Here is a 12,551-nt window from a genome sequence, read left to right as displayed (position 1 = left end):
AAAGCCGCAGTGGGAGCCAGGCCAGAGGGGGCGGAGCTGGCAAGGAGTGCTTTTCTGGAAGAGGGAGAAGGAGGCCAGCTGGGAGGAGCCCCGGGCAGTGTTTTTCCACTGGAGTTCGTCGTTGCTGCCCATGGAGAGCGGAGACAGCTGGGCAGGAAGGTCCCAAGGTCAACCAGCTGAGTTCTCATGGGAACCAGTCTCGGAGAGGAGGCCAGCGTGGGAACGCAAGGGAAAGACGTGGTTCAGACGCTGGGGAGGGTTGTTTTCTTATCACTGCTTCTATGGCAACTGTGAAGAACAACTCCAGCCAGGACACGGTGACGCGCTGAGTTTTGAATACTGCTGTTGGTCAGCACCTGCTAAGCGAGCCTGCTGGCGAAATGCGGAACTGCAGGGCTGTTTTCAACAGGACACAACTGTGATGTTAGCAGACGGAATGAGAAAGTCGGTTTCTGCTGTGGCTAACATGTCTTTTTCTCCTTTACAGGAGGAGCTAGAGGTCTACGTTGGGGGGAAACAAGTGGCCAACGTGAAAAGGGGGCAGAACAATCTCTTTGTTCTGGAGTCACCTCTGGAGGGTGGTGGGAATGCTGGAAAAGCACAGGCGCAGTGTGCTAAGGTTCCCAGTCATGTGCAAAAGCTGCACAGGTGCACAAAAGGGTACAAACTCCGGAAATGTGGGAGGTCCCTAGGGTGCAGGGCATGCAAGGGTGCACAGGTACATGGTTTTCCCGGGTTTGGGAGGGTAGCCAAAGAGCCCTTTGAGCTCTTTGGGGCAGGTGGTCCAAAGGTTCAGGAAATGATCTTCTGTGGGTGGAAGTTTGCATACCCAGAGGGTGATCAAACCAAGCTGCTGGTCAGTAAGCAGGCTGAGTTCTGTGAACAGGGTGGGTGTTCAAGACTCAGGAATGGTTCTGTTTTTCTCTCAGAATGTCTGTCTGATTCTGAGGAGGAAAGGGAGGCAGAGGCTGATCCCGGTGATGGGGACCAGGTCCAAGATCAGGGTTCAGAACCCGGTGATGGGGACCAGGTCCAAGATCAGGGTTCAGGGCAGGTCTGGGCATCTCCAAAGGTTGTGAAAGGAGTGTCCAGGTGTGAGGCTTCATCTCCGGTTAGCGTAATGGAGAAAGCTCACAAAACAGGGTGTCAAGTCAGAGGGGGAAGGATCTGACGGAGAAGACACAACTGCTGGCCCAAATGGGTCAGTAGGGTATCAGGTCACAAGTGCGTGGAAAAGTGTCGCACAGTGTGATTCTGGGAGTGTTGAAGGGGTTCAACAGGTGCCTGGGAAAGATGCCGGGAAGTGGCATGAGGCAAAGGGGAAGGTGTTGAACTCAAAAAAGGTCTTGTCAGAATGGTTCGGCAAGAGGGGGTGTTGGGTTTGGAACTTAACAGGTTAAGAAGTTCCCATGATGCCTCAGCATTCTGACGTCAGCTTTCGAAGCTGGGAGGAGTTTCGTTTCTGTTCCTCTCTGGTTCTGTGAGAGAGAAGGTGGCAGTTTGTCATGGCTGCTGTGAGCCCAGGAGATTTCCTGGGGAAAGTCGGAATAAAGGACTGATATTAGACAAACCTGGTCTCTGTCTGTGTTTGTCGGAAGCTAAGTGGAAGCTACGTGACAGTTTCACCGCTGTGTTCAACTCTGCTGAGGCGTGACTGGAGAGCTACTGGAGACGGAGCTGAGAGGCGCAGCTCGGAGGAAGCGCGCCGGGCATAAAGAGCTAATTGTGGATCGTAAATCAATTAGCGGGGGTCACGCCAAACCAATAAATCAATTCAACAAGGGGCCACAGAGCTAGGAAAAGGGTAGAGGCGTCTCAGAGGTAGAATAGGGGCAGAGGGGCCACAGAGCTAGGAAAAGGGTAGAGGCGTCTCAGAGGTAGAATAGGGGCAGAGGAGCCACAGAGCTAGGAAAAGGGTAGAGGCATCTCAGAGGTAGAATAGGGGCAGAGGAGCCACAGAGCTAGGAAAAGGATAAAGGCGTCTCAGGGGTAGGAACAGGGTAGGGGGCCACAGAGCTATGAAAATGGTAGAGGTGTCTCAGAGGTAGAATAGGGGCAGAGGGGCGACAGAGCTAGGAAAAAGGTAGAGGGGTCTCAGAGGTAGAATAGGGGCAGAGGGGCCACAGAGCTAGGAAAAGGGTAGAGGCGTCTCAGAGGTAGAATAGGGGCAGAGGGGCCACAGAGCTAGGAAAAGGGTAGAGGCGTCTCAGAGGTAGAATAGAGGCAGAGGGGCCACAGAGCTCTACCCCTTTCCTACCTCTGAGACCCCTCTAGCCCTTTCATAGCTCTTTCATAGATTAAATCAATCGATTAAAATCAATAGATTAAATCAAGCGATGGATTAAACCCTTCGCTATTTCCACTCCGTCAACCCCTAAAAGAAAGGCTCCATCCGGGTGACCCCTGTTACTTCCCTATGACCTCACCATTTCCCCCTATGACCTCACCACCCCTCCTATGACCTCACAATCCAGGAAGCCATATTCCGCCCTGGGACGCCTTTAAGCCCTTGGAAAACCCTTGCAAAACAGGGCTTCTTACTGCCCCAAAGAGCGCTTTAAAAGGGGGTGCCGTACCCCACTTTTCAATAAAGCAATGCATATAGGGAATGTGGAAGATTTGGGGGCGCACCAGAGCTTGTGAACCCAAATCGACGGTGCCCGGACGCCAGGTTCCCATTTCCCACAGACCCCTGGCACGTTTACGCCCTCCGAGAAGATGGTGCCCCTTTGCTGGTGCCCGGGGGACCCCCGGACGGCGCCCCCCAACCCAGGCCGCGTCACAGAGGTCCGCAAGGTGCCCAGGGCCCCCTCTCGCCTGGCCAGCACCCCTTTCCTGCAAGCCTCGCACTTCCAGCTGGGCAGCGACCGTCGCCCAGAAGGTGCCACCCTGATCTCGCCCTACCGCATCGACTACCCGCCGCGGTGGGGCAGCTTCCGCAGCCAGGCCATCCGGCCCCCCAAGTGCGCGGGGGTCCTGAACCAGGACATGGACCGCTCGGCCTGGGATACCCGCTCGGAGACCTACCTCTCGTACCCACCCCGGGGGCTGGAGGCGAAGGTGCCCGCCCGGCCGCCCTCGCCCCACCTGCAGATGCACAGAGACCCTCGCCAGGGCACCGGCGCCTCCGTCACCAGGGACAGCTACCCCTACCCGCCCCCCCTGCCCCGCGACGCCCCCCGGCGGGTGGACAAGTGGGACGACAGCGTGCCCAGTGGGGACAAGGAGAAGCAGCCGCTGCCCGCCTCGCTCTACCAGGAATCGTACCCCAGCCACGGGAGGACGGAGCCAGCCCAAAAGGCGCCCAGTCAGCACCTGGGTGCGTTGGCACGGGGGGCACCCGGTGCTTTGGGGTGCCCGGGGGGGAGCCGGGGAGAAGCACCAACGGTGGGTGGGTGGCTGGGTTTGGGGACGAGGGGTTGGAAAGGCCTTCTTTCCGAGTTCGCCCGCGGAACTGCCCGCCACTGGATGCCAACTTGGATGCCTTTAGAATCGGGGGAAATTCAGGGAGGAGACAGACTCCTGTTAGAATTGGGGGGAAACTTGGGAAGAGACAACCCCCCCTTAGAATTAGGAGACATTCGATGCATCTCTCAGGAAGAGTGAGGGCTCTTGGGTGCGAATCTCGCTCACTCCTGGAAGGAAGACATGATCAAGACAAAACCCTTCGGTTCTTCCAACGGCGTTTTAAGAGTTCACTTCACATTAAACGGCTTTTAATTGAGATCAGTTGTCTATTTTAAAGCCCTTTTTAATAAGAATTCTGGCTTCCGAAAGCGACCTCAGGTGGGCTGCCTCCGTCCAGGGAAGCTCTGCTTATGAACCACAAGGAAATTTTTAATTTTTAAATTTGATAGAATGACTTTAAACATCTTTTAAAAGCTCATATCGTTTCCCCCAAATGCCTTCGCTTCCACGTATGAAGAAAACCGCCTCCTTCTTCCTTGGCAGGAGGAAAGTCTCCCCTGAGAGGGCACGGCTGCCACGACTTTGGGACCACGTACCAGACTTACTACACGGGGCAATGGGCGCCCCCTGCTGAAAAACACTTCGACGAGGTAAAGCCTCCGGGACCCTGGAAAAACCGGCTGCCCCGGGCAGCGTGGGGTAGTGGTTAGGGAGCTGGGAGGCCTGGCTTCGACTCCCCACTGGGTGGCGTCCCTGGAGGGGAAAAAATGGGGCTATAGCTCCCAGAATCGTAGAGTTCAAAGGGCTCCCAAAGGTCCTGTAGTCCAGCCCCTGCAAGGTCAGAAGCAGATCCATGAATAGGGCTGCCATACGGCAGAAAATGAGGTTTTTTGTCTCGGGGTTGCGGGTGCGAGTTCCACGCCGCCAAGCAAAAGATTCCTGCATTGCAGGGGGTTGGGATGGATGACCTCCCTGGGGTCCCTTCCAACTCTGCAATTCTACAATTCTACTGCAGTTGTTCATTAACTGGCAATTAATTTTGATTTTTAAAATTATTATTATTCTATGATTCCTGCATTTCAGGAGCTTGGAGTTCAGTGACATTTAAAAAAAAAAATGGTTTTCATAGGTTGCGCATCCCTGTTCCTCAATTTGATCCTTTTACGCGGTTTTGTGGCCTTTTCTGTGCTGTCGTTTTCGCCGGTTGTAGTTTAGCAATTGTAAACTATTTAATTACCGCGTGCTGATATTTAGCTTTGCTGTTTAACGGATTGCTGAATATTGCTTTGTGTGGTACAAGTTGCTTGTTTTAAAGTCAGCGTGACATTTTTGTATTGATGTTTGACATTTTGCTGTGTTTTTTATAAGTATCTGAAGCCGTCCAGAGCAGAAGGGGCAACCCAGCCAGATGGGTAGGGTATAAATAAATATTAAAAATATTATTATGGATGACACTTGTGGTCCCTTCTGTGATGCTGTCCACCAGCTCCACCTGGTAAGGCTAAGACCCTCCCTGCCAGCAGACTGTCTTGCCAGAGTGGTGCATGCTCTGGTTATCTCCCACTTGGACTACTGCAATGCGCTCTCCGTGGGGCTGCCTTTGAAGGTGACCCAGAAACTGCAACTAATCCAGAATGCGGCAGCTAGACTGGGGACTGGGAGCGGCCGCCGAGACCACATAACACTGGTCTTAAAAGACCTACATTGGCTCCCAGGACATTTCCGAGCACAATTCAAAGGGTTGGTGCTGACCTTGAAAGCCCTAAATGGCCCAGTATCCCTGAAGGAGCATCTCCACCCCGGACACGGGGTCCTCCTCCCAAGGGTCTTCTGGCGGTTCCCTCAATGCAAGAAGAGAGGTTACAGGGAACCAGGCAGAGGGCCTTCTCGGTGGTGGCACCCACCCTATGGAACACCCTCCCACCAGATGTCAAAGAGAAAAATAACTACCTGACATTCAGAAGACACCTTAAGGCAGCCCTGTTCAGGGAAGTTTTTAATATCTAACGCTGTACTGTTTTTAATACTTGATTGGGAGCCGCCCAGAGTGGCTGGGGAAACTCAGCCAGATGGGCGGGGTATAAATAATAAATTATTATTATTATTATTATTATTATTATGCTATGAAAACACACTCTGAAGGCCCTTTGCATGCTTTCCGTTGCAGAATCTGGTGTCGGTCGTCTTCGGAGACCCCCGGTGCCACCAGATGCTGACCGAGCAAAAACGGGCGTACACCCCCAAGGAATCGGACAGCCAGCGGTAAGGACTGACCTCCAGACTGCAGGTTTCCAGATTTTCGATTTGCCGCTGTGAAAACGGGCGGCGTAACCGTTGCATTCGGAGCCGTTCTGGTCGCCTCTCCTCAAAACGGAGTTGGAAAAGGACCAACTGGGGGGAAACCCAGAGTCTTTTCTGTTGGGGATAATTCAGACTGAAATTCCCAGGTGTCAAAAAAGGGTATTTTTAATCTTTTGTTGGAAGCTGGCCAGAGTAGCTGGGGAAACTCAGCCAGATGGGCAGGGTGTAAATTATTATTATTATTATTATTATTATTATTATTATTATTAACGGTATTGATATTGATAACTTACTTATACCCCGCCCATCTGATCAGGCCTCCCCAGCCACTCTGGGCGGCTTCCAACAGGATAATAAAAGCACAATAAAACATCAAACGTTAAAAACCTCCCTAAACAGGGCTGCCAAGGCTGCGGGTTCAGTTTATGTATGGGATGGCTGCCTATTCGGGGTTGGGCTAGATGCCCCTCAGGGTCCCTTTGAACTCTACAGTGGGCAGGATTTTAAAAATGTATTTATTCCCCACCCCATTGGTTTTAATGTATATCTGGGGGGGGGGGGTTGGGTCTGTTTGTCTGGTTGTAAGTTGCATTGCACTGCCCTGGGCAAGATAAAGCAGCAAACTAATAATAATTAAAAATAATTACTATTATTTTAATTTTTATTATTCTATTTAAAAACCAACACAATTCAGGAAAACGATGCGCTGAGCCGATATTCTCTTTCCTCTCTGCCGATCTCTCGCCCACAGCTATGACCCGGAGAGCGCAGCCGCCCAGGTCCGCCTGACGAATATCCGGCCCGGAGACGGGAGACAAGACTTTACCACCGTCATGTCTGAAGCGTATCCCTGGAGGGACCCAGGTCAGGAGAACCGGGTTCAAGTCCGGACACCCCATTGCTATTCCCTCCGCACCCCCAAGCTGCTTCTTTTGGCTGTTTGCTTTTTAACATACGTCAAAGAGGGGGGTGGAACTCTGTGCATGCTCAGGGACCGCTTAGCCGCGCTCCCCACGAAAACAGAATGGTTTGCTCGCACTCAGACCCCTGAAATGAGATGCGCACAACTTAACTCAGGTGCAACAGGGTCTACCCTTGAGTAGAATGTCATTGGATGAGGTTGCCCAGAGGTCGGAGACCGGTTCAGATAATTTATCCATTTATTTCTTGCCTCCCATAAAACTCCAGGGAGCGATCCCACAATCGAAAGCGGGTTTCTTGGGGCAATAATCTTTTCCAGAGCAGCTTAAAAATAAAACAGGCCCTGGCCATTGGAAAGCCATAATAATATTAATAATAATAATAATAATAATAATAATAATAATAATATATTTATAACCCACCCATTTATACCCTGGCCATTGGAAAGCTGTCATCATCATCATCATCATCATTTATTTATTTATACCCCACCCATCTGGCTGGGCTTCCAGCAAAATATTAAAATACAATAATTCACCAAATATTACAAGCTTCCCTAAGCATGGCATGAAAGGAAAGGGGATTGGTGCGGGAGAAGGAAAAGCAAAAACCCCGCGCCTGATTGTGTCTAATCATATCAAAATAGTTTAAACCCAGCCAACACAATGCTTTCATTGCTGACACAGGTGGCTTACTCTATATTTGTTATAATTCCTCATAGCCATCCCACCTGATCACTACAATTTAAAGCTTCCCTAAACACGGCACGAAAGGAAAGGGGATTGGGGTGGGAGAAGGAAAAGCAAAAACCCCGCGCCTGATTGTTTCTTCCGCTGGGATGTCCCTAGGACCGTTGCGCATCATCACGGCGAGGAAGAATGAGTCCTCCATTCTCAGAGGGGATCGGGACCCCGAGAGGAACAGGCAAAACGCCACCACCACCATCCACCGTCATTACTACAGAGAGGTAGCAAAATCCCCGGGGGTCCCTGGCCCCCCGTGACGCAGGGATCTTTTTGCCCGGCACGGGACTCAAACCCGCGACTCTCGTGTCTTCTCTGCCCAGCCGAACCGGGAGGAGCCGGCGTCCCGGGAGGAGCCCAAACCCCGGAAAGACTTGACCTTGGGCGACAACCGCTATGCCTACTTCTGCACCACGCAACACGAGGACTATCGGCCGCCCCCCGAGACCCACAAATTGGACGTGAACAAGTGGAAGATCATGAAGAGCAACATCCCTTTCAATTATCCCGGTAATAATGGGGTTTTGGGGGCCTGAAGACGCGGTTTGCCAAACCCCGGGTCGGTGTCTCATTCGGATAGGGAGAGAGGGAGACTCAGCAATCAGGAGAGCATTTTTCTTTTTATCTATTTATTATCGTTGTTGTTGAGTCGTTTAGTCGCGTCCGCCTCTTGGTGACCCCCTGGACCAGAGCACGCCAGGCCCTCCTGTCTTCCACTGCCTCCCACAGTTTGGTCAAACTCATGCTGGTAGCTTCGAGAACACTGTCCCACCATCTCGTCCTCCGTCGTCCCCTTCTCCTTGTGCCCTCCATCTTTCCCAACATCAGGGTCTTTTCCAGGGAGTCTTCTCTTCTCCTGAGGTGGCCAAAGTCTTGGAGCCTCAGCTTCAGGATCTGTCCTTCCAGTGAGCACTCAGGGCTGATTTCCTTCCGAATGGAGAGGTTGGATCTTCTTGCAGTCCATGGGACTCTCCAGAGTCTCCTCCAGCACCAGAATTCAAAAGCATCAATTCTTCGGCAATCAGCCTTCTTTATGGTCCAGCTCTCACTTCCATACATCACTACTGGGAAAACCAGAGCTTGAACTATACAGTGGTACCCCAGGTTACAGATGCGTCAGGTTACAGACTCCGCTAACCCAGAAATATTACCTTGGGTTAAGAACTTTGCTTCAGGATGAGAACAGAAATCGTGCTCCAGCGGTGCGGCGGCAGCAGGAGGCCCCATTAGCTAAAGTGGTGCTTCAGGTTAAGAACAGTTTCAGGTTAAGAACAGACCTCCGGAACGAATTAAGTACTTAGCCCGGGGTACCACTGTATAGACCTTTGTCAGCAAGGTGATGTCTCTGCTTTTTAAGATGCTGTCTAGGTTTGCCATCGCCTTTCTCCCAAGGAGCAGGCGTCTCTTAATTTCGTGGCTGCTGTCACCATCTGCACCATCTACAAAAAAGTAAAGTCTCTCACTGCCTCCATTTCTTCCCCTTCTATTTGCCACGAGCTGATGGGGAAGTTCTAGTCCCTCTCTCTTCTGCCTTGGTCAGACCACACCTGGGATACTGGGTTATTTGTGGGGCATAGGAATTCGTTCATTTATTTCCCCAAAAATATAGCCCGGCCCCCCACAAGGTCTGAGGGACGGTGGACCGGCCCCCTGCTGGAAAAGTCTGCTGACCCCTGTATTATCTCCTCTTTTTCCTCCCTCTCTCGCAGCGCCCGCTGGCCTCACCACCAGTACCCAGGACATGCTGGTTCCTTACCACCAGGCGAAGTGCCAGGTCCCTGAGGAGGAGCTACAGAAGGTCAGGAAGCACCTTAGTGTCCGGCCAGCCAGGGTGCCAACTCAAACCATGAGGACTAGCCCCCTAGATGGGCTGTTGGCCTTGTTAACGGAAAAATCCGAGGGCTCCCTTGGACAAAAACAAAGACACCAACCAGGATAACTTGGAGCAAAACAGCAGCCTGTAGGCTTGGCCTTTATTGATCTGTTGCAACAGGGTGCTCCCCTCACCTGCAGGAGAGAGGAGGGACCCAGAAAAAATGGTGTGCCAGGTCTTATAAAGACTTTTGAAATTGCCACCCTGTAGATCAAGACCACCCCCAGAAACATCATACATACATCTTGATGGTCTTCTGTCTGGGACCATCAGGGTTGGCCTAGCAACTGGGCAGGGCTCCTGTGGATGTGCTGGGATGTTCAAGGGATTGTGGCTGCCCTGTATCAAACCTTCCCCATTTTGTAGTCCTTCCTTCATGGAGTAAAATAAAAGTGGAACAGTGCAAATCCCATGTATGGTTGATTTTCTATGAATTTATAACAGAAGCGTAGCGTATGTAGTCTGTGAGTGTGTGTGAAGTTTGTACAAACTGAATGATTGGGGGGGGGGTTTCCTGCGACAGCCTGAACAAGCAAGCTCTCTCCATTCCTGCTTTAAGTTCCTTCCCTCTCTCTCGCTCTCTCTCCTTCCCAGATTAAGTATTCCCACCTGGTCCACCCCTGGAAGGACCGTCGCTGGTTCAGCACGGAGCAGAAAGACGCCTATACCAACAAGTATGGAGGCCCCATCACCCTGGTGGTGGGGGACAACCAGAGAAGCAGCCTCCCCCTGGGAACCTTGCCGAATTATTCCCTCCGGAAGAAAATCATCCCTGCAAACGTCTGCCTGACCGAATAAACCCCATATCTCTATTTCGCCTTTTGACCACCTCAATTCATTTGTTTTCGGCCTCGCTGCTGCCGTTCAGAGCCGGCTCTACTGTTAGGCAAGGTGGGTGGGATATTTTGAGTGCTCACATCCAGGGCCGGATTGAGGTTTGATATGGCCCTCTGTTCCTGAAGGGAATGGGGCCCTTTCTATGTCCAGCTGTCCTTGGTCAACAACAAATTGCTGCTGTTGTTTGTGCTGAATATATGCTAATTTATGGACCTAATAGGTATCTAAAGCCATTTGCACATGTTGCCCTGCAACCAGTCCATGCAGAATTTGTGTTGAATATATGCTGTATGGTCACTTATGGTTTTCCCAGTCGTGATGTGTGGAAGTGAGAGCTGGACCATCAAGAAGGCTGATCACCGAAGAATGGATGCTTTTGAATTCTGGCGCTGGAGGAGACTCTGGAGAGTCCCATGGACTGCAAGAAGATCAAACCTCTCCATTCGGAAGGAAATCAGCCCTGAGTGCTCCCTGGAAGGACAGATCCTGAAGCTGAGGCTCCAAGACTTTGGCCACCTCAGGAGAAGAGAAGACTCCCTGGAAAAGACCCTGATGTTGGGAAAGATGGAGGGTGCAAGGAGAAGGGGACGACGGAGGGCGAGATGGTGGGACAGTGTTCTCGAAGCGACCAGGATGAGTTTGACCAAACTGTGGGAGGCAGTGGAAGACAGAAGTGCCTGGCGTGCTCTGGTCCAGGGGGTCACCAAGAGGCAGACACCACTAAATGACTCAACAACAACAACAAATGACTTCCCTTGATCTGGACACTAGACATCTGCGGATGCAGCCTAGAATAGCATTTGCTTTTTTCGCCGCTGCATCACACGGTGGGCTCACGTTCAGCTTGTGGTCTACCCAGACCCCTCGATCCTTTCCACATGTCCTGCTAGTGAGCCAGGTGTCCCCATCCAGCATTTCTACATCTGCTTCTTCCTGCCTAAGCGCGGAACCTGACCTTTGTCCCTGCGGAAACTTGCTTGGTTAGCTTGCGCCCACTTCTCCAATCTGTTAAGGTCATTTCAGAGAATAGGTAAAGGGACCCCTGACCATTAGGTCCAGCTGTGGCCAACTCTGGGGTTGCGGCGCTCATCTCGCTTTACTGGCCGAGGGAGCCGGCGTACAGCTTCCGGGTCATGTGGCCAGCAGGACTAAGCCGCTTCTGGCGAACCAGAGCAGCGCACGGAAACGCCGTTTACCTTCCCACCGGAGTGGTACCTATTTATCTACTTGCACTTTGACGTGCTTTCGAACTGCTAGGTTGGCAGGAGCAGGGACCGAGCAACGAGAGCTCATCCCGTCATTGCAGGGATTCGAACTGCCGACCTTCCGATCAGCAAGCCCTAGGCTCTGTGGTTTAACCCACAGCGACACCCGTGTCCCATTTCACAGAATAGCGTTAGCCTATTTTGCTGCAGCGTCACACGGTGGTCCACCAAGAAGTCCTTTAAATCTGTTTAGGTGTTTGGCATCCGTGAGACCCAGGGAAGTGTGTGAGACCCTGAGTGTGTCAGACCAAGACCCTGAGGTCCTGTTCCCACGTACTTCTAGGAAACTCCTTCTATTCCCGAGCCCCCGAAGCTCTCCGCCGCATCCCTAGGGCTGAAACCCGACCCCTGGCTTCTGTCCCCCGCCAGCAGGGAGGGGGGCACCCCCTTGTCGTTTCTCGCCTTCGTTTTTCCCCCTCCTTCGCACCCAAACCCCGAAGCCACAAATTCTCCTCTTGCGCAAAAACGCGCCTTCGCAGAACCCGGCCCCGTGGCAAGGGCGGGCATCGCAGGGAAGGAATGTGAAAAACCGATGTTCCCTCTGCCTCCTTCCGCACGTCCCAGGGCTTATTTTCGCCCCGCCAGCCGCTCCTGCAGCTCGGAGATAAGGGCGCTGCCAATTTTTTTGAGAAAGTTTCCGAAGTCTCTTCCTCTAAACCGCCTCTCCTCTTCCAACGTCGCAGCAGCTGAGCTGATGTCAGAGCGAGGGGCCCAGAGAAGAGTGCGTAAAGTTGAAGGAGACCCCGCGTGGTCATCCATCCCAACCCCTTGCAATGCAGGATTTTTTTTTGCCCAATGCGGGACTCGAACCCACAACCCCGAGATTCAGAGTCTCGTGCTCTACCGACTGAGGATGCCCGCCCGCCACAAGAGCGTTTTGCGGGAGGGATGTAAGAGGAAATTCAGCCCCGGATTCGAGTGGCAGAAACGAGTTTTTTTAAATTTTAAAAAGCGCATTTTCTTGTTATATTTGCCGTCAATTGGGTTCCTTTCAATGCTTTGGCTCTGAGCGCCCGCCCCCTTTTGTCGATCCACAAAAAACCCACGGCTGTGCCAAAGGGAAACCCCACCCCAAAGGGACCAGGATTCGAACTCAGGGCCCCCTCCTGCCTTGCGCTTTGCGGCAGCTGGCACCCCGGAGCTGCCTCTCTGGCTCCTGTAGTTTTAAGACGCTCCCTCGAAGGAGGAGGAGGAGGGCTTTGG

At 52.3% G+C, this 12,551-nt stretch overlaps 1 protein-coding gene across 1 annotated transcript; it reads left to right on the top strand.

The window, feature by feature from the left end:
• The first annotated feature begins 2,305 nt into the window (after nucleotides 1-2,305).
• Nucleotides 2,306-10,061, top strand: SAXO5 (stabilizer of axonemal microtubules 5). The gene is made up of 8 exons (XM_080988656.1): nucleotides 2,306-3,319; nucleotides 3,952-4,058; nucleotides 5,576-5,670; nucleotides 6,461-6,573; nucleotides 7,479-7,597; nucleotides 7,697-7,883; nucleotides 9,083-9,171; nucleotides 9,841-10,061. The coding sequence occupies exons 1-8, from the start codon at nucleotides 2,719-2,721 to the stop codon at nucleotides 10,042-10,044; spliced, it is 1,515 nt and encodes a 504-aa protein (XP_080844782.1). The 5' UTR covers nucleotides 2,306-2,718; the 3' UTR covers nucleotides 10,045-10,061.
• Nucleotides 10,062-12,551: the final 2,490 nt, after the last annotated feature.

The sequence above is a fragment of the Podarcis pityusensis genome, assembly GCF_964106645.2.
Source record: "Podarcis pityusensis genome assembly, chromosome: 18".
NCBI lineage: Eukaryota > Metazoa > Chordata > Lepidosauria > Squamata > Lacertidae > Podarcis > Podarcis pityusensis.
The sequence above is the reverse complement of the archived record's forward strand: the minus strand, read 5'-3'. Positions and strand labels throughout refer to the sequence as shown.